General features: G+C 38.9%; 1 protein-coding gene across 3 annotated transcripts in view; it reads right to left on the bottom strand.

Moving 5' to 3' along the window:
- Positions 1-507: 507 nt before the first annotated feature.
- Positions 508-22,756, bottom strand: part of LOC144035528 (chemokine-like protein TAFA-2) — a 48,282-nt gene continuing 26,033 nt past the window's right edge. The window contains exons 2-6 of one of the 3 annotated variants that reach the window (XM_077545285.1): positions 14,215-14,309; positions 8,091-8,246; positions 5,379-5,503; positions 4,819-4,866; positions 508-1,218 (exon numbers count right to left, since the gene is read on the bottom strand). In XM_077545285.1, coding sequence (XP_077401411.1) covers positions 4,837-4,866; positions 5,379-5,503; positions 8,091-8,246; positions 14,215-14,308 — 405 coding nt within the window. In that variant the 5' untranslated portion in view covers position 14,309 and the 3' untranslated portion in view covers positions 508-1,218; positions 4,819-4,836. Of the gene's footprint in view, positions 1,219-4,818; positions 5,504-8,090; positions 8,247-14,214; positions 14,310-22,756 lie in introns of all 3 variants that reach the window. The other 2 variants (XR_013288453.1, XR_013288454.1) reach the window with 2 other exon arrangements.

Below are 22,756 nucleotides of genomic sequence, written 5' to 3'. Positions count from 1 at the left end.
TTTTTTGTATTTGTATTTTGGAGGGGAAATTTAGCATTAACTGACTGGTTAGCACATTCCTCTTCCAGTGCAGAGGACATGAGATTGAGTCCGGGCTTCGGCCTTCCTGGGTGAAGTTTTCATGTTCTCCCCATGCCTGTGTGGGTTTTCTCCGGGTACTCTGGTTTCCTCCCATGTTCCAAAGACATGCATGGCAGGTTAATTGAACACTCTAAAATTGTCTCTAGGTGTGATTGTGACTGTGAATGGTTGTTTGTCTCTGTGTGCCCTGTGATTGGCTGGCAACCAGTTCAGGGTGTACCCCGGCTGGGATAGGCTCCAGCGCCCCCCGCGACCCTAGTGAGGAATAAGCGGTTAAGAAAATGGATGGAACTTGGCACTAAAATAATTTTTAGTAAATATAAATAGTTAAAAAAAAAATGTAACCAACAGTAACCATAAATAAGACTTGTATCTATAGGTTATGTTCAACTCAATGTCAAATATTAATACTCAATAAGACAAATCATCAATGACACAACCACAATTTATTACTGATGTCATCACTTAGACAATGTCATAATTGGGTTGAAAACGGTCATGTGGATTTTATTTAATGTCTGGATAGACAGACGTAAACCCCGGGATCTGATATAGGCTGAAGAAATAGCAAGAACTGCCAGAAAATGTATTTTCCAGATACTAAGGACAAAAAACTACTTTCTGCTTGCTGGTTTTAAAGATTGCAGATGCAGCTTTTACTGCGGCAATGTGCATTTGTTTGCAATTCCTTCTGTCAAGTTACTTTAAAATGTAGAAAGGAAACATGTTGCATAATGATATCAAACCAGAGACGCGTCAGTGTGGTTGTGTACTTGTTTGAAAATCCCCCTGAATATGTGCTACTCAGCTACAATACATCTTTTTCATCACACTACTGTGTTCGTCAGCAACGATGCTTGCCGTCGTCCAGTCGAAGAAACGAAGCCCGTCAAGGACGAATGACTCGAAGAATTCAACATTTAGGCAAAGTTCACCATTGTAATCCACTACAAGCAGTACGGTATAAGAGAACAAATCCTGTTGTCTGCAAAGGCTTCTTTCACGAGTCCTCTTATTTAAATCCACTTTTCTGATTGGATGTCCAATCCAGTTCATGAGGGATTCGCTTTTCCAAGGATTCACTGCAGTCTATTTACAGAAAAGTTCATTGCATCAGCTTCTTCTGCTTTCATTCACCTGCGATTGAAAACATGAAATGTTTTCATTAAACATTAAAAGTTAACAATGAGAAGACAAAATGTCTACAAAAATAAAATGATCACATGCCATAGGGATTAGCATGAGCCCCATTCTCAACATACTTGTCCTAACCCCAATCCCCCCAGATTCTAGTAGGCAACTTCATACATCTATTGGCATTCTTTCAGTACACTTGGTAGTTAGTATTATGATGTTGGTGGACCTAAAGAAATAGTGAACCCCTGATCTAGCAGAAAGTTTACAGAATGAGTCGTGATAAAGAACATGAGGAGCAATGCAGAGTTAATATTCAACTTTTCTAAAACAACATCCAAGAGGAAGTCGTGAGACCTCAGCCCACGCATCCTGACAAAATGTTGGCAAAGCAGTAGAAAAATTCACATGATTTAACTCTTGAGGCCATTTAATATTCTTGCAGTTGACTTTTTCATGTGCACTATGGTAAGAAGAGAGCATTGTCTGAGTAGAAGGTGAAACAAACAGCCACCTGATTGGAATTCTCATTTTCCTTTTGTGCTTTGGTTTTGAATTTAAAGAGGATCAGCAGCATCAGCAGGGGTGAATTTAACGGATCCTGTTTCTAAGGTCGGAATGTTTTTGGCGCTTGGGATAAAGATGCTGCTAAGTTGGACGGGTGCGCCTCTGACTTAAAGTTGTGCAGATGAAATTGCCTGTCATGCCGTCTAAGTCAGTTGACTGGCAGCTCCTTTGCTCTCGCTGCAAAAGAACAAGAACAAGAACAAGAGCGTGCAACCGAGCAACCTTTTGTGATTGATCCCCCCATCGATTCAAACCTGTCAGCTGCCATGAACAATTGACCGACTCCAAGAAGCCATTGTCCGATTTGTTATTTATGCATAACTTTGCGTTTGGATGTTTTTGTTTTGTTTTGGGTATTTGGTCTGCCTAGTGAGAATATCTTGTTTCCGTTTCTAAGACCGATGATACACAGATAACCCACACATAAAATATGTGCACCAGCGCGACACAAAATTTTGTGTGCAACAGCCACATTTCATATTGAAAGGGGACAGATTAGGCAGGTCTTATATTAAATATATTTATCATATTTTAATGATCAAATAACTTGTTATTTATAATTAATTTAATAAAATATGGAAAAAAAATACTTTGTGATGCATACAATAAATCCATTTTAGGGGGAAAAAATATATAAACCTATGCACCTATACCATGGGGGCGGCGTGGCTCAGTGGTAGAGTGAGCTCCCAACTCAGAAGTTGTGGGTTCGATCCCATGCTATTGTGACCATGTCGAAGTATCCTTGAGATAAGATACTGAAACCCCTGTTGCTCCTGATGCTGCGTCATCAGTAGGTGAATGAGTCATTGAATGTAAAGAACATTTTAAGGTGGAAAAACGCTATGTAAATGAAGTGCCAGTTGTTAAAATAATTCATGCTTAATTTTGAAAAACTGAAATATAAAATAGTTTAGTTTTTGCACTCATATTTCATAGTTTTCGGTATTTAATGTTAAGTCAAATTTATTTATATATAGCCCTAAATGACTTTTTTGTATTTTAATTTTTAAATGATAATTTTGTATCAGTTTTTATTTATTTGGCATTCTTGGTCCTCCATAAAATGGAGCAGATCCATGGCTCGAAACTAAAAGTAGGCCGTTGCAGCATGGAGCTGGCCAGCGAGCATAAACTCTTTCACCGCCCACCCAGTTAAATTTGATCTTTGACTTCTACAGCCATCATTGGCAGTGAATGATATAATATAAATGAGAGGCTAATATTTTTGTAGTGGCTGTGCGGCATTGTGTCAGGATGGGTGCAAATAATTATGACAGTCCTTGTGTGATTGTTTAGAAAACAGTAAAATTACAGAGAGAAAAACACTTTGCAGGGTCTTAATTGGTGTCTGACAAGTGCTAGTTTAACGCGTAAAGGATTATTTTCCACACTGTGTTGTGTGTGTAGTAGGGCTGGCTGCAAGATTTAACAGAGCAGGTGTGCAGCGTGTGCTTATGTCGTTTACTAGGTTTATGATAATGTGCTGGATTTATTAGACCATAATACACCTGGAATATCAAAGGGAAAAGGGAAAGCTGACAAACCGCTCTCCCCATCATGTGTCTGTAAACATTTAATGGATGATGTGAGCGATTCAGATATGCAGTAGACAGAATAACCTTTTTTTGTTGACACGACGTTTCACTAAGATGATGGACATGCATCGAAAAAAATAAAAACAAATGATTTTAAATGTAATGACAGAATTATCAAACGTGCAGGTTTGAGAGCTTGAAGTTCGGATGGTGGTGGATGAGAATTAGTGCTAAACAATTCATCGAATTGGGATTGTCAACACAATGTTATCGAATACAATTTTCAAATTGCAAAGCCTGCAATTTGAAAAATGATCTGCTTCATTTTGGTCAGTTTATTTATATTTATTGTATTTAATTGTATTGTGTCTAAATACAGTAAATGTGTTTACATGAAACAAGATGAAATGCTAAAGCCACAGATTAATTTGCATTATTTGTATTATCTGATTCATGACTGACTGACTGACTTGAATATGATTGTGCCACACTTGTTTTTGGTAGAATTTTGTAAAGTTGACAATTTAGTATGTTAACTACTCTAATTGAGTAGATTAACTAATTTGCTCCCAAAAACTTATAAATGTTCTGTTTCAAATAAAATAAACTTATGTGTTTTTAAAAATGTTTTTTTTTTTAAATAAAAAACTAATGTGTTTTGAATTTTTTATTTTTTTTTTTATGCTAGAGCATACAGAAGGCTTTGATGCAGCCTCTGTTCCAAAGAGGACGCTTAATACAATGGTAGTTATTACAAAAACGGCCAGCAGGTGGCAGCAGAGTATAAGAGATCAACCAGGGGCATGTTGCAAAAACGCTCTTTTTCCCCATTGTTTTAAACAGGTTGGTGAATGATGAAACTTAGCTATATTCTAATGCTAATTGCTGCAAAGCAGAAACAGATAGAAATATACTTTTTTCCTGATGAAAGAAGAGACCCTAATCTTTCTTTTGGTAGGTTCCATGTTTTTATAGCAATAGAACACAATATTCTGTGGGCCTTGCAAAATCAGTCAAAATCCAGTAAAACAGCTGGGAGCGAAGGGGGTTGCTTCAGTCAAAATGGCTGCGAGTAAATGTAAAAAAAAAATTGGATTTCATATTAATTCATGATTAATTTGCCTTTAAGCCTAACCTGTAAAACCAAAACATTGGAATATAGATAGGGACAGATAGATATTTCAGAGCTCCTCTTTAGCCCATCCATGGCAGCGAACGGGCAAGACAAAATTCCTCTTTATTGGCTGATTGGTAAACGAGATGTCAAAAAGCACACGATTAGCGCTTAGTCAACTTTGAGTGTTAAATATTGTCGACTAATCCAATGGATAGTGTAGCATATACGTTATGATCATATTTGCATTTCTAAATGAATTATTCAAGGTAGGAAAATCTGATAGCAGTTTTTCTCACTTGTATTAACACCTTTTTAAAATGGAACTGTGAAGTGTCATTATAAATATTACAGGGGTGTCAATGAGCCAATAACATTTCTCACCTGGTGAAGTATGTGATGTTACCAAAGTTGGTCCCTATCCGCAGAAATCTTCCCCATCATCCATGTAAAACAAGATAAATAAATAAATAAATCATTCAGATTTGATCATCAGTGCAGTACAATTGCAAATCTTGTTTGTGCATTCACTGTGACAAGCCTAAAATAAATATATATGGCATTTTTAGGTCCCGACAAGTCCCTGAATCAATAGCCCCAGGCTCCAGGCTTCCAGCTCCAGGCAGGTGTGGTGTGGACAGTTTAAATAATTAAGTACATGGAGAGAGGCAGAAGCCAAGTCTATGGGTCATCATAACACACTGAAGGATCATGTAACAACGTTAAAAGCAGCTCATTTGAGTGAGTAATTGGTCAGTTTGGGTGATCAAAGTGTCTTGAAAGTGCTAAGAAGACGTGGCAGCCGATTGATTAGACGCCCCCGGAGGCCCGCCTGCAAACATTTTCAACCCACAGAAACACAAGACAAGCTTGTTGACTTTGACCAAGCGCCTAAGGTCACATTCGACAAGTGAATTGCCGTTCAACAGACTCCAAATTCTTACCTTTGTGGTTTTGATTTTGTTCCCTGTAGCACAGCTCCAGCCCTTCAGATCAGGAAGGACTTTGCATTCCTCGCCATCAAGGCACGGGTGCATTTGACACCACCACTTCTGCGCCACAATGGAGGCTGCAACACACCTTAGACTTGACTTCAGTTTTAGGCTTGCGGGTTTTAGGGTGAATATCAGGCCGATATTGACGCTGGTATTTTATTTTATTTTTATTTTTTTACTAATTAACGTTGATACATCATTAAATTAATAAATCAAAATGACTTTGCATGACCGTTACTACTACTAATGACATATTTCTGTAGGATGAATGTCAAGGCGTAAGGTAGCAGTTCATACAGCACAGGAACAGAAACATCACTGCAAGTAACCTTCTCATGACAATGATATCGATCAAAAGCAAGGCCAACATTGGTATTGATACAATTGATATTTGGATATGTTCACATTATACCCATTTTGAGGACATGCAAAGTTTGTCAAGATTCAATATCAGAACAGTGAAACACAAACCACTATCACATGGGACTCATGCATGTAAACACACCACACAGGGTAGACAGGCTCATTTGCATCCATTCAGTTTTATTTCATTTTTAGGACATTTTTCATATATTTGGTATTTATATGTATTTATTATTTATTGTTACAGTGACTAGCAATAGCACTTGGAGTGCTCAATATTTAAAAGGTTTAAGAACGCCTGCCCAAGAGGATACTTTGTGACTTTGTGGTGACCATTTTGCTTCAGGAAAGTTGTTGGAAAGAAATGCATTTAAACACAACCATGCTGAAACAAGTGATGACATTAAAGCAAAAATCCAACGTATCTTTTTTTTAAATGACGATTGTCGCTCCTATACATACTTCACAAATGGTTTGAAATAAGCCAGTATTTATTTAGATGAACTTTTGTGTTGCGTAAAAGTACGATTCCGTCACATTCTACTCTACAAATTGAATGCCGTTTTTGCAGCTTTGCTCTTTGAAACGTGGTCGTACATAAATAACTTACTCGCAGCTCGCAACAATCACACAATCCAATAGGATGTACAGCCGCAGTGTGAAGCTGCTGGTCCAGTGGCGATGTGGCCTATTACACAGGCCATTATCTATATTACACATCCCCTTCATTTAGCATTAGCGGATGATGATGGTTGCTGTAATCTGCACATAACACCACAACCTCAATAGAGTCAATTGCACTGAAATGATACTGAAATCAATTTGTATCACACACATTTTATAGCTTATGTAGCAGCGCTGTATAGTGGAAAATGTACACAGGCTCAATGGCGGGAGGGCAGATGGCTATTAAAAAAAGGTTCCTTGTCGAATGGTAACTACAAAGAGCCCATTGCATGTGTGTCAGTTAATGTTCAATTATGTGAATATGATGACTGGAAACATCTGGAAGTGTGTTGTTGATTCATTTATTTTCACTGTGGCCGTTAGAGAAGCCCAAGAATGGCTTCGACCTTCAACTCATTCATTAACAAGATGCACATTGTGTAATGAGCGGTGGATCATTGAGTTGAAATTTTTTGTTTGCAAGTTGGCCCATTTGGATTTAGAAACACAGCTAATGCGGTTTGGATATGTTAGTAATTTTGATTCTTTTAATTGTTTTCACAATGTAAGGAAGCCAAATCACTATTTTCAAAGCATTATTCAAATCCACGCAAGTCCTCTCATGTGATGAATTATCAGGAGGAGGCTGTCTCACACAGAGCGCAGTTAAAGGTAATTCCATTTTGGAGAAAAAAGGAATAATTAAAAGGTTAAGTGCTGGTCACTTTTGCTGAGAACACCCGTCGAGCGCTAAACTGATGCCGGTGTCTCGCAGCTCTAATTTGCAGAAAATGTCAATACTAAAATGTCAAGGAATAGGTCAGACACGATTGGATCCAGTACTTTAGAAAGAAAGCTCAACCAAAGCAAAGTCACTTGCCGTTTGTGCTGAGTTTGAGGTAGGACAAATTAGCATGTTAAGAGACACAAGTTGTCGTTAAAGGAAACCATTAAAGCTGATATCAGTCCTTTAAGTTGTGCATTGCATTTCTTTCTTTTTTTCTTTTTTCTTACGCTAGTTCTATCTGCTGCATTTGATGAGCCATAGTGTACTGGACCCAATGTCAGTAAAACTAACTACCATGTGATAAAAAAATAAATAAAAAAGGGGGAAAAAAGCAAACTAGCCTCTTCCATATGACAATAACTAGAGCTGCAACAAACAATGAAATAAGTCAATTACAAAAAAAATGTGGTTAAAGCAAAATTTAAGCCTAAAAGATTTGCAAGGATTGTTTTGTTCAGACTAATGTTAATGCTACCAACATAATGTCGCCAATGTATCAATGTCAGCCAGTTATATTATTCAACAGACAGTCAGAAAAGAAATGCATGATAAACAGCCAATCGACTCTACACTCTCATTCTCTGACACCCATGTCACTCACCAGACCAGTAGAATGTGAGGAGGCAACTCCAAGTGGACAGAAATAATACCTGCACCTGACATACAAATATTATAGTGTCTAATGCGCTGGTGGTTGCTCAATGAATCGATAAGATAATTGATAGAATACTCGATTGTAAAATAATTTGATAGCTCTTGTCCTTGAGATTGCATTCACGTGATTATTGTGGATAATATTCAGGATCATATCTCAACAACAAAATATAAGCGTAGACAAATCTTACCATCTACACAGGAGGGGGCAGCTCTGGTGGTGCCGGCCACTTGGCCCGGAAAGCAGGAGCACTTGACGGTTTGCGAGCGCTCCTCGATTTTGTTCTTGTTGCAGCAGCGATGCAAGGCGACCACCTCGCAGGTGCCCGTGGGAACATGCTGCGCTGCTACACACATGACATGGAGATGGGGGAAAAATGGGGAGGGAGTAGGGGGGAAGGGACAATCAGTGTTTAATCCTACGCTCTGTAGTTATTACCCTCCACTCGTGGCCTTGGATTGAGTCCCATAAGAGAAACTCTCTGGGGCCTTTATAACACCTCTTTCATCTCTCTCAGTGCTAATACTCAGTAAATGAGACAACCCATTTTCTTTTAAGGACTCTCCTCTTGTACTAGGCCTAGTTTTCGTTCTTGTTTTGTACGCATCATTCAATAAAAATGGCGAGCAGCTCTAATTCCCGTAATACTTGCGCATCTTTCTGACTGACAGATGATCAGGCCTTTAGCGGAGAAGTCGAGCAGTTCATCTGTGCCTTTTAAATCTACAATATGCAATCAAGTCAATGGAGTCATTCAAAGGGCTTTGGATGGTGTGCTGGTTTGTAAATACGGAGGATGAGCAGCTTGGTCAATGCTGTGCTAACAAGGTCCCATTAATTATGAGCAGAGATGACAAACGTACTTTATACTTACAGTACAGACTAAATGCTTAAGTACGTATTTTTGCCCCAAAAAAAAAAGTAGCAAAATCAAAATTTTCCAGATTAGGCATTTTATGTACACATATTTGTGCTTTTTTTTCCTCCTCAGTCCTGATTATGAGTAGCAAACTGCTGCTTTAACTCTATGAACTTTGTAGCTCTTTAAGTAACTGTAATTGATGTGATCAATCATTGTTGCACAAATAATTGTATTCATTTTTTTTTTTTAATCTAGTCAGTAACTATGGAACAGAAGCAATTCTGCCCGAGCAGCAGCCTGATATGCGGACGGCAAAAGTGCAGCGCTGCAAAACTTGGAGCCAATTTCCAGATCCCGCTCCAATGTCTGAATTATTTAGAGCCTCAATGGCTCCTTCCTCTATTAACTGCTTGTGACATTTTCATGAGGCGTCCTTCTTCAGATACTTCCGCCACGATAAACTGAAGATTCCGAAAGCCATCCTAATTGTCTGCTGCGCTTCGGAGGTCTTTTAAATGGAACTTTATAGTATTCGCTTACAGTCTTCCCTAAGCTTTTTTTTTTAAAAATCATTTTCATACAATATGATAAAAATAATGATGATCTCATCTCAATGTATTCTCCTTTGTCAGGAAAAATGTTAACCCCTTAGAAGACAGGAGACAGGACAAGCACTTGAGACTAATGAGAGATGCAATCAAAACTAGCATGCATGGAGATGATTCATACTATGAATAAATATATCATTATTATTGTTGGAGAGGCTAGGTTTGGACTGTATAGGTTTGATTCAAATGGAGTATTTCTCTTTTTTCACTTGGGGTGTCGGTCAGAACACAAAGGAACAGTGGAGCGAAAATGTGGATTGGCAGCTTTAATCCAGAAACATCAGCAAGAGGCAATTACAGTAGTTGCATTTTAGTATATAGGCATACAGGCATGGGCTGTTATGATGCAGGCACTGTGGCTAACTAATTAATTTATTAATTAAATTTATTAATTCATAATTTATCTCAATTCTATATCAATAAATACAATGTTATCTGAGACAGACAGGAAGTAGGTCTACTTTTTTTTTCATCCTCTAATAAAGTCTGCTTAAATATTGCCTTACAATCTAAAAAATGTGTGGGTACTTTAACATTTGCATTTCTTAAGGATTGTCCATGAATTTTCATCTGGCTTTCAAACTGTGTTTGCCAAATACTTGCTTTTCTCTGCATCTGTTAGTGGAGAAAAGCTGAATGGGCAATCCAAGAGGAGCTCCCATATCCAATGAGGAACCTCTCAGCGTGCCTTCACCTGGCAATAGTTGTCGAGCAAACATTTAAGCCGCTTGACTTGCTCCGGGTGCGTTTGTCTTTCACGCCTCGCGGGCACAGCATGAATAAGCATTTTGCAACTTTGGGAAGACCACCTGCCACAAGTTTGATGTAAAGGAGAGTTAGCGAGCTTGGCTTGTCATGCTCATCGTTAAAAACCTTTGAATACTTGCTAGACAGGGTAAAACTACCTAACAACAAAGAGGCAACTTTACTATTGATATGATGATGTAATGATGCAAACAGTAAGCAAGTCACATTGTTACACAAGTACAGCACCGCAGGCTAAAAAATTGGGTCCATAATGGACGGACGCCTTGTGTGCTGGCAATGTAAAATATTCATTTTGACGTGAGGATTTGAGTTTCTCCTCGACCTCTTTTAGTGTGTTTTTATTTAAAAGTCTAAATGAAGCATTCCTCAGCTTTAATTTTTGTCACAGTGAAATTCATATGCCTCACTGAGTCACTATGACTAATTTTTCACCTAGGTTTTTTTGATCAGATCCTGAGAAGTACCACAGTGTGAACTCAATACCCACTGTGAACGTATTTGTTTTTTTTACGAGGAAGATGTTGTCTCAGTGAATCCCTTGAACTCAGATTGCTTTCATTGAGACGTGGTGGTACTTTTTTCTTTTTTAGCCAGGCGGGGCTGGCAATACTGGGCGTACGTGCGGTTTGGTCCCAGGAGAAGGCGAGGAAATTGCAAATGATGCGAACTTAGCATTGTTCACAGGGACTGATAGGAATGATAATGGAATCATAAACACTGTGGTGCCATTTACAACTCACATCGCATGGTGCTATGAATAATTCACAAATGCATGTAGATGTATGCTAATATTGAACAAATATTGTTAAGTGTTGCTTTGGAGATGACAAAGTTGATATTAAATGTTATGATGATATTAAAGAATGGTAGGAAATTTGGAATTCAGATTCTTATGAAAACAGTGCTACAGCGCAGATCTCTTCCAAGGCTTAAACATTTGTCACATGCTTAATTAAAATCCCTCTGTTTTATTTGTATCTTGTTGTAAATGAATGTTTTTATTCCAGTATTCTCAATTTATGGCGCTGGAATTGTATTTTTATGACATTTTTCATGTTTCAAGTAGATTTGCTTGACAAACAATTTAAATTGCTATAAAAAAAAATGTAATGGAATCATCAATGTGTGGATTGTTGCTCAACTTTAAGGGCTGATTTAAAACTATAGATTTAATTTTTTTTAATTTTTTTTTGTAGTCTGTTACAATGTGATGAGTTTGGTTTTTGGTTTGGTTCTTTATTGAACATATAAACACAAATAAAACACATTACAAGTCTCAAATATAAATTGAAGCAAAAAAGAAAACAAAAATAGGAAGAAAGAAAAGAGTTCAAAAGGGGTAGGAGGAAGTGGAGTTGCAGTTGTAGTATCAATCCACACAAATAGATTAACAAAACATTCTTGACAGTGGTATTAACAACAGATCCAAATATGTTGGTTGTAAAAATCCCATCCTTTACATATGTATGTATACATTTCCAAGCATTTCAGTTAGAGATGCATTGAACAGATTTTTCAGAGAAGGGGAAATCTTCATTTATTTATTCTGGGGAACAAATGAATTTGGCGTGTTTTGGATTTGCGCTGGTCTGATTTCATGCCCTGAATTACAACAGGTTTATAGGCACAGACACAACGCACTGGGGAAATTAGAGGGCCGCGATGGTTATCAGAAAGAAATAGGATGTGAGATTATTTGCATCCACTTCCTGCTAAAATGATGAGCGCCTCGAGTATGCGTCCCTGCCAGTCAAAGGAGAGCGCCTAATTGGTTGACAAAGGGAAGAGAGGTGCATATCTATCATGCTCACAAATGGACATACTGTCCAGTAGGAGCGAGGCCTGCACGCCACCAATTACACGCGGCCGTGTGTTGTCAGTGCGGTGGTAGCGGCGACGGAGTGATCAAACATGTGGCTTGGCCTCCACTTGTAGTGTTAGCAACTTGCCGTAATTGATCTCGCCGGGTTTACAAAGCTTGAAAACACTTTTAATGAGGAAGGGATTTAGTGGAATTGGACTCAATACAATTAGCTGAAATTACTGAAGGGGGGTATTTCTTTGTGTTTTGTAAAGCACCACTCGTGTGTTGAAGAGTTTCTTTATACCTATATGTGTTACAGGTGGGAGTCTTAATTTCCCAGTAACATCACAGTTTCCAGATCAATCTCTGTATTGTCTATTTAATATATTGTCTTTTCAGTTCAACCCATAACTGACAATAATGAACTTAGTTATAGTTTAACCAGCTAATGGTGAGCTAAACTGTGAAGCTAACGTAGCGCCCACCTGTTTCGCATCAGCCATTAGGACTATAAGAGGACTGGGATTCCAAGCTTCCACTGTCGGATTGTTACTCTATTTGCTCACAGCCACAGCCACAGCCACAGCCAAGTGTTATGCTCTGTTTTTTGGTTCTCGCTACTAGTTCAATTCTAAAGCGCTCGTTTGGGGTACATGTAAGTGTTTTTTTGTGTGGCTACGTTCACACTGCAGGTCTTAATGCTCACTTCCGGTTTTTGGATGAAATCAGATTTTTTGGAGAAAGCGTTCACATTACCTATTATTTGCGACCTCAGTCTGCTGTGACCCACATGCGCAGAAGAATATACAGCGTCACTCACAATGCTGTGTTTGCGGAAGTAAATACGTATGGTCCAGCATGTCAGGGCCCCTGTCAAGTCCTTCGTTGGGGCTCATATTTTTACCATCTCAAAACAACTTTGCCGATTCACGTATGTGACGTCTCCCGAGCCGTGACAACCTCGTGGATGTGTCAAGCATAAATCAAGCTTATAACGCAACCCGCCCGCGCGGAGCGCATATTGGACTTTTGATGACGACAAGGTCGGATATATACGGCCTGGCCGTTCAGACTGCGGTCGCATTGCAAAAATTTGGAAATTTATCTGATCTAGAACCACATATGAAACTGACCCATGTCGGATATGAAAAAATCGGAATTGAGCCGTTCAGACTGACATAAAAAAAGTCAGATACATGTCGCATTTGGGCAAAAAAAAATCCGATCTGGGTCGCATTTGCTTGCAGTGTGAACGTAGCCTTTGTTCTCACCTTTGAGTGGTGCGTTTTCATAGCTAAAGTACTTGTGTTGATTTCTTGTGTTTGCGGTTTGTAGCCTTTGGGTATTTTTGTGTTTGTGTTAATTTCCCTACTTACATTTGCAAGCACTTTTTGTTGACCATTTGTAATGGCTTTCGACCAGCGCTTTGTATTTGTATTCACGTGTTTTGGTGAATAAACCACTCGCATCCTTCCTCTGTGTTCTGTGATTCTGGGATCCACTCTTCGGTTATACCGGAAACCTAACAGAAATGTTATATACAGTAGTCACAATGAAAAAAAAAAGACTTAAACAATTGCTATTAAGCAAACAAAGTGTAATAATTGGAGGCCGCTTCCTGCGTTGGCCTCTACACTCCAAACATAACTTGTAGATCATAACGAGTCTCATTATTACCAAATCAGTCAAAGCCCTGTAAGTGGAGTCCGCCAGGATGATAGTGATGTGAGCACCACATCATCCAAAAAGGAAAACCAACGACTAGCCCTGAGGCTGAATTGCTTCCTGCTAATCTTCAAGCATGCACCATGAATGTTTTTATGTCTTTGTTTGTGGTTAAAATGTCACGTGTGCTTACACTTTTGAAACAAAATAGGGCCTACGTTCCTTTGTTTGGAACTACATTTAGATGAGTCCCCATTTTGCAACTCTGCTGTGTCTAATCTCAGAATATGTGAGACTGATTGAAAATCCTCTCAAGTGCCCTTGTCTTCTATAATCATTAAGGGCAAAGTCACCCTGCTCAATAGTGTGACTCGGTGATGCTTTTTAAATTAATGTTTAACAATGGACACACTCAGAGCCACTTCATCAGGATTTGACGACCAAAACTATATTTAGGATTACCATAATGTTGCGTTCATACATTTGTTACATGGAGAAGTTACAAGCAGCTTTTCTCCAATTTGAGACATGGCTGTTTGTTAAGTCTAATGAGATTGTATGTTTTCCACGGTGATGTGTTGAGAAGGAAAATGGCAAGTGCACTCACCTGTGGAGCCCACGGACATGTCCCAGAGGCTGACGGCGAGCACCATGACGAGTAAAAGCCCTTTGCTTCCAACCTGCACGTGTCGCTCACTCATCCTGGAAAACGGAAACGGTGCCTTATTGACTCTAAATAGTAAAATTGTTCATCATCAAATTACAATCAGCGACTCACACCTAGAAAACCAAAACTATAACCCAAACATTAACATACTACTAACGATGTATCCCACAGGACATTTTCCAATTGTTTTAAGTCACTTCAGCATTGTTTACTAGCACTCACCATTATAATTATAAATATATATAGTATTTAATAATAATATAATTTTGATTGATATTATAATTAGGGGTGTTAAAAAAAATTTGGGCAACATATCACGATATTACAGCGCGCAATTCTCGAATAAATTCAATATGTGGCCGAATCGATGTTTAAACATAATTTTTTTAATGGAAATATTCAACAAAATGTCTTACTTAGGGTAAGGGTTCACACGTTAAGTATTTAAAAATGTTATAATAATGAAACATTAAGCCTTAATATTTTATTTCAATGCTGTTCAAACATGAAACTGATTGCAACAAATTGTTTGTTAAATACAGTGGCTCACAGTCCTAAGTCTGAAGTTTCAGATAAATAAATACATTTTCATACAAATCTTACAGTGTACATGTACAAGTTTACTGATTAGTCTTTTCTAAATTTGAGTATTTTTTTTTTGGCAGTAATCAATTTATAGATTCGTATCGGGATTAATCGGTATCGAATCGTGACCTATGAATCGTGATACGGATCGAATTGCCAGGTACTATGCAATTCACACCCCTAATTGAAATCATGATTAGTAAACACAATCACTCATTCATTTAAAAAAATTGCATTCATACCATAACTCAAACTTAATAAATTTTTGCAGTGTACGTTTTGGCCTCTTAGGGGCAATTATGAGACGTTCATAAAGAGTAGAAGAAGAAAGTATCGAACATTAGTGAAAAGCATTTGGTGGGGTATTTTCCCGCACATTAGTAAGAATCTATACCTGTGAGTATTGTTACGCTTGTGTGTGAATATTTTTTGTTTGAATATAAAACCCTCTCATGATGCCTAATGCTAGTTTTTGCTAGCCGGTCAATAGGTTTTTCCAATGAGTGCTACTTTTAAAAGGAACCCCGACTGCAATGACAAGTTTGCTTTTTTTTTTTTTTAATTTGGTTGTTAATAACATAACTATGAGCTTCATTTTTCAAACATCGTTTCCAGTTTAATACTTATGTAGAAACTTTATTTGGACGCATTCAGTGCGTAGTGACGTAGAATGACGTAGTCGGCTGGCTCTCTGCCGAGCTATGTGAAACGTCTATAAAGAAAGCAAAGAAAGTCTCAGTAGCTTTCCTAAAGGGATGATCAAAACTCTTGAATGCGTCTGGTGAATGACGAGAGCACAGCATGAGGGAGAGTGATTCTCCCAATCGCATGTTGTTTCTTTAATAACATGTTAATAACAACCAAATAAATAATATGTAGCAAGCTTGTCATTACTTGTCGGTGTTCCTTTTAAGATGGCAATGTAGCTACACCCTAAAAACAGATTGGGTAAATTGACCCAAAAAAAAGGTTAAATTTGACCAATCTAGCTAGTAGTTATGTGTTCGACAGATCCTTTGGTTAAAACAACCACTCTAGAATGGTAGGTGTTTTCAACCAATATATATTGGTGATTGGGCCAACCGATACAAATTGGTCATTCTGACCAAGATATTGGGCAACATATCTGTGTTAGAGGCTGATATTTTTTCGGGAATCACGCGGGTTACGGGAATCCTGAAAAAAAGTGGGGTGAAACACATTCTCTGCATTCGACCCATCCCCCGAGGGAGCATTGAGCAGCAGCAGGAGCAGTGAGCAGCAGCAGGGGCAGCACTCGGGAATCATTTGGTGATTTAACCCCCAAATTCCAACCCATAATACTGAGTATCAAGCAGGGAGGCAAATGGGCCCCATTCTTATATCTTTTGGTATGAGCAGGCCCTGGATTGAGCTAGTCAGGCCTAATGATTTATGATATATTATAATATATTGTAATCATAATAAATACATTTAGAATACAATAAATTGATATCCATCCATCCATTTTCTAAACCGCTTGTCCTCACAAGGGTCGCGGGGGGCGCTGGAACCTATCCCAGCTGGCTTCGGGCAGTAGGCGGGGTACACACTGAACTGGTTTCACAATAAATTGATACAATAAATATATTTTCAAGTGATCTATCAAGACTTACTTTCTATTATAACCAATTCCATTCATTGTTTGGTTAACCCCAAAAATTGGTATGCCCGTAACCACCCGGAATGGTCAATGTCTGACCAATCTATTGGTTAATCAAGCCAATATGAGCTTAACCTACAAGATTGGTATAGTTTTTTTTAACCAGTGTAAAACAAACGGTTTCTTATATTTAAACATGCAATGTGTGTAATTGTTTTGATTGTAGTAAACTCCAAGTGGGATGTCAATAAACAGCTTATAGGACGCTCAGAGAAGGCAGAAGAGCATACGCAAACATAAGTCAAACGCTTGCTGCAAGTAACGCGTTGCATTCAGGGGCCTTATGCTCCCGAGAAGCCAAAAAATAATAAAAAAATAGTATTAAATTCCGATGAATTGTGGTGACCAAACAAAGATGAACAGAAGGTAAAGTGTTCAAAAGGCTTCATTCGACTCGCAACAGTACCTTTGTACTCCAAAATGTAGAGTAGTAGTTGGATCGCTGCGCATAAACCATCTGGCATGGCATGTGTAAGACAGGGATCATGTTTCCAAAAAAAAAAAAAAAACGGGATACAGCAACAGCACAGTAATTACTGGAAGAGGCTCGGTATCGAATGGTGCGAGCGTGCAAAGTTACAAGCTGCGTTTATGCCTTACTTACCGCCTCCTGCCTCTTATCTCGTCGTGCTCATTGACGTATAGATTGTCTGAACCTCTCAGGGATTCTCATGTTATTTGCATACTGTAGCTAATTACAGTTATTTTGGACCAGTAATTGAGCCCTGATTTTTGATGCGTCTCACTGGACGCCAGATCCAAGGCTGTGTCAAAATAGTACTGAATAGGAGTGCTTTCCAAAGCGGAAGGCAAAATATCCGTCATTGGGACTGCACAGCGACATTTACCAGAGGTTGGCCGCAATTCATTTTTCCGAGATTAAAAATGTATCGTCGCTTCTCCCTCACACCCCAAACAGTATTCAACTTCTCCAGCGCTTCCTTCCTGTTGAACTAAATGGATTGCGTTCAAGGTCTTCCTCTTTGACTGAATCCCAGCATGTTTCTTGGCATGCTCAAAAGGCAAATTTGTCATCATTTTCAATACTGTGCACATTACTGCCCCTGCTATCTGAGCAGACCTTAATAATAATAATAATAATAATAATAATAATAATAATAATAATAATAATAATAATAATAATAATAATAATAACAATGATGCTTGCTCAAATAGATTCCTATTGGCCATCTACAGCCGATAGCGACTTTGCAGCAGTTTGGCTGCTGACATTCCCCTTCACATGTACAGATTTATAGCCGGTATTTTGCAGCTTGGTAATGGCGCTCGGGCAATGAGAGTGCGTGTGAAAAAATGGTCATCGATGCCAAGTACAGTAAGGCTGCAGTTGTACAAATGGCTTCACATTGTCCCTGAATGTTTTGCTTTGTCATTGGTGGCATCAGCAACTCACTATGGATTTGTTTGAGCTTTAAGCGCTTTGATGCTTGGACCCAAAAACACAACAGGATATATTAGTGTTCTTAAAAGACAGCTGCACAGAACTATTACCAAAAAAAACGTCACACCCGCAACTATGAAATTGATTTGAGTTTTGATGACTCACTGATCTCCTTGAGTTAAATTGGTGCATCTAAAACAGGGGAGGCACACTCGGTCCTCAAGGGCCGTAGTACTGCAGGTTTTGGATGTTTCCCCTTCTCCAACACAGCTGATACATGATCAGCTCATCAGCAAGCTCTGCATAAGCTTGGTTATGATCCTGTTGATTGAAATCAGCTGCTTTGCAGCAGGGAAACCTCCAAAACCTGCAGGACGCCACTGATCTAACAGAACATAGGATACATTGCAAGGCCAATCAAAATGAACTCACTAAACTACATGTTCGTTATTATACACATGACAGTAATCCGTTCTGCTGATGTTCGTATTGAAAAAAACCCATCTTTATTGCTTTGTGAGTTTCTTTACTTTTTACTCAATTGTATAAGAGGTACGGAAAATGGATGTATGGATACTGGATGGTTTTGATGTTGTCTGCCAACAAGATGAAATAACTGGGGAAAAAAACACCATTCATTTATATATACCATTAGGCATAATGTGTGAATTGATTGACAAAAACACAAAGGGAACCAAATGATAAAAATGACCTGCAATAAATTCTGTGAAAAGAGTAATTATCATAAGTGTTTTATTCCTCTTGCTGCCAGCAGAAGCACATTTTCCCCCTTTGCACTATATTGTGAGGGAACGCTCAAATGCAAATCGTCACCTCCATAGAGAATAACTTTTCTTCTTTTCTCTTTTTAAATTATTATTGCTACTGCTTCTGTAGTGCCGGTACATTTATGTGGCATTGGGCTTGTATCCTTTTGTCATAGATTAGCTGTGTTGTAGATGGCGTCTTTCTTTTCAACATGACGGAGATGTGATGTGGTTCATGCAGAATGAAGCAAAAAACATTCCAATGTCTGATCGACACTGTCATAGTCTTCTTTCATGTTTGTCTGCCCTCAGACTTGAGGCAGAAGAACAAGGCTTAGTTTCCATATCATTTGACATTGGTGGAATAAAAAAAAAAAACACATCCCCACTGTTATTAGGAGAAAAGCTGGTACAATCACTACTGTCGACTAAAACATTAATGAGAATGTGTGTGCCATTGTGGATGAAGTGAGTTGAAGCGATTTGGTTAGGACGAACAAAGCGAATTGGGAGGAGTGACCTCTTTTCTCGTTGTTGTCCCATTTGTGTCACACATTTTCCTTCGCTGACGTTTTTCATTAGCCAGAAACGGACTCTTTTGACCTTGGCCTATTAATAGTAGATGTTTGTGAGGGCTGAGGAAATTTCATTCCTTTACCTTGCTCTTTAAAAAAAAAAAATATATATTTTGTTTATCCATGATGTAAGTCATTTGTCGCTATTTTAAAAGACGCGGCTGGAATGCACATTTGGTCAATGTTTTTGCATTTTAGAGATCTTATTATAGATATTTATTAAGATGTTCATGAACTTCTCAGATAGCAGAGATGTGTTAAGCCCAAGCCCAAACTGTTACTTTAGAACAATACTGTATATAAAAGTAAAAAGTCGTCCTCCATATAATTACTTGAATTAGTCAGTACTGTATGCATACACTGAAAAAAACTACTCAAGTACTGAGTAACCAGTGAAAAGTCAAGTCAGGTAAGCTCAGCTTGCGAACATCACATGATCAAACCCAGAAAACAGGGGAGCCATGATTGGTTGTTCCCTGAGCCCTTGGGCGCTGTGATGTCATTTTCAGTCGACAGCAAGCGGCAACATGGCCGCCCCGTGAGATGGATAAAAACGAGCTTCAGTACTGTGCATACATTGACGATAGCTTTTCCTTCCGGCTCCTTTTGAATGCCAACAACCTTTTCAACAGCAAAAAACAGAGCTGACAAACTGGCATTTGTATTCATATGCCACTGTCTATACTTTGCAAAAGATTTTGCAAATGTAGACAGTGACAACCTCTTGCATGATACTCAAATCAAGTGGAGTTCTTGTAGGCTGCAATGTCAACATTGTAGGCACCCACAGATGACAGCGCATGACTGCCAGCCTCCATTTGATTGGTTAAATGACGTCAACTTTCACTTGTAGTTATGTTGGATTGCTAAAACAGAGTCATGTGATACAATTCAAAATAGATCACGCAAGTGACAATAAATGCCCGTTGATGAAATAACAATAAGAGTGATTCTTAAAATGTGGTACGAATGCCACTGGTGTCATGCGGGCTCATACCTAAAGTGGTATGTAGGTAACTTGAGAAGTATCTGAGTACATCGACAAGTATTTGGATAACATTTAGGAAGTATTTTGCAGATTTAAGAATAGTTAGCTATGTTTGATCAACTATTTAGTAGATTTAAGTAACCTGTGGTGAGAATTCCAGTAGATTTAGTATTTTGTTAACTTAGGAAAGACTCCATTGATTAAAGAGTATATTTAGGTAACTTTTATTGAGTGTTTCGTAGATATAGAGTTTTTAGGTTTTAGGGAGTTTTGCGAACATTAAAGCGAATTTAGATTACTTTTAGGGAGCATTTCAGCATATTTATGAGTATTTAGGTGCAATTTAAGACACATCTGAGTACATTCAGCAGTGTGTAGGTCACATTGTACATGAACACTTGGGCTCACTTTGCACCCACATTTTAAGGGTTCGAATTTTTGAGGTGGTAGTTGGTGTAGTGTGAGACGTAAAGTTTGAGAAATTCTGGTCTAAAGTAAAAAGTATGTGGCATCAAAACTAATCTGACAAGTGCAATTTATCCAAAAAGTTACTTGAGTAAATGTAATTGAGAAAAGTCGCTCCTTACATCCAACCTCTGCAAATGCTGGAGATCTTTTTGGTGAATAGTGGTTTGTTTTCGAGTTTTTCTTTCTATGGACTGAGTGTCATCTCGACACATGAAACCGAGTGTGTTGCAAATTGTCTTCCTTCTTTTTTGTGATATTTTCTCCCATGCACGACACGCTCTCTGGAAATATCTTGCTTGCAAATCAGCTTTTCTAGTAAACCCTCTTGCGCTTTCGACTCAAGTCAGTAAACATTTTAAGAAGTGTAAGATTCAATTTTGGCTTTCCCTCTCAATGGGGAGGGATGGAAACGCTGAAAATGCACAAGGCAAGTTGGTAATCCGCAGTATCCCCGAGATTGCAGGGCGGGTGCAGAAGGCGAAAAAGCTGGACTTTCCCTTCTCGCTTTCCGCAGCCAGATTCGACACAGGGATTTATCGTCCCCTTCCTTCCCTTCCGTCTTCTATCTCACTCTTTACTCGGAGCGTGACTGAGACTGTCACCTCGGACGGCTGCGGGGAGCCGATTTGCTCCATCTGAGAATAAACATGCAGGCTCATTTGGCAAAACACAGATGTTCCCATCTGACAGAGGACAGAAGCGCTCTACCGCGTCACTCCAGACGACGGCCCGGCCGGCGCTTTGTCACCCGCCTCCGTGTAGACCGGTGCTGCAAAATCTGTGTCGACTGGCTGCGATCGCCAGCCTAGACAGCTGTCATGGCGCTTTCTCAAGCATGACCTCCAGTCTATAAAAGGAGCAACGATTTAGCGCATTGTTCTGATGACTTGCTAATCAAATCATTACACAGCAGCCTCCAGCAACACTCGCCAACTGCCGACTCAAAAGAGGCTCACTCCACTCCTCGGGCCTTCACTTGTGATCTGCTGTTCATATCGGATTATTTCTGGATGACTGTTCATATCGTCGCAAATCACTGAATGGACGGCTGCAAGGATGAGCTTTTTGTACTTTCTAACAGATTGCAGTTGGGCATTTGAGTTGAGATATTTTCTCTTCTGATAATCAAGTGAGAGAAGAATATTTTTGAAAGAGCCAAAATGATCCCTGTTCTCACAGAACAGCAAAAAACAAAACATTATAATATGCATGCCAGGCCAGTAGTTGGTGATATTACATTGTGAAGAACCTATGAACACAGATTTTGCACATTTTCTATGGGTTTGCTTGGCACTTATTCTGTTCAATAAATTGCTGAAAGTACACCCGTAAGTGCACTCTCCAAATTCCAAATGTTCAGTGTTTATTATTTTCCCCTTTTTGCATATTTTTACGTGACCAGTTTTACAGGTACAGTATATGCTCTACGTGAAAAAGGATAGCAACAGTCACCATTGCAAATTTCAGCTGTTTAATGAACGCCAGGGCAACAGTAGTTTTGAAGTACAATTAGCACACTCATGCAGAAGCTGATGTCTGCCACAGCTCTTTTTTTTTTTTTACATGAATTTTTAGTTTAAAAATGATGCGAGTCATGACAAATATATGTTTTGGGACCTCCACACAGAAGTGGCTAAACTGAACCAATCAGGTAGTGAGGCGACAGTGACCCCATCCATCCACAGAGCCGCATATGGAAGGAAAATTTATTGCAATCCCATTTGGACGGAGAAGCCGTCACCTGACACCGACGCTGCGTGCTCTGCCCGAGAGTTTAACCACCAAGGCGACCTTCCGTAACAAAACAGCGAGACGCCACCCGAGAGGTCGCCCTCATCCAAACCGCAGCAGTCAAACTCTCTCCACCTTTGTTTTCACTGGAATCCTAAAATCTTTACAGAAATGATAAGGCCACTTGAGCGAGTTGTAAGACAGCTGTTTGTAAACTTGAAGTTAATGTACAAAATATTCCAAAATAAAAGTGAAAAAATATAACTGTGCCACTTTGGAGGACAG

Source organism: Vanacampus margaritifer, chromosome 15 (assembly GCF_051991255.1).
Source record: "Vanacampus margaritifer isolate UIUO_Vmar chromosome 15, RoL_Vmar_1.0, whole genome shotgun sequence".
Classification (NCBI taxonomy): Eukaryota; Metazoa; Chordata; class Actinopteri; order Syngnathiformes; family Syngnathidae; genus Vanacampus; species Vanacampus margaritifer.
The sequence above is the reverse complement of the archived record's forward strand: the minus strand, read 5'-3'. Positions and strand labels throughout refer to the sequence as shown.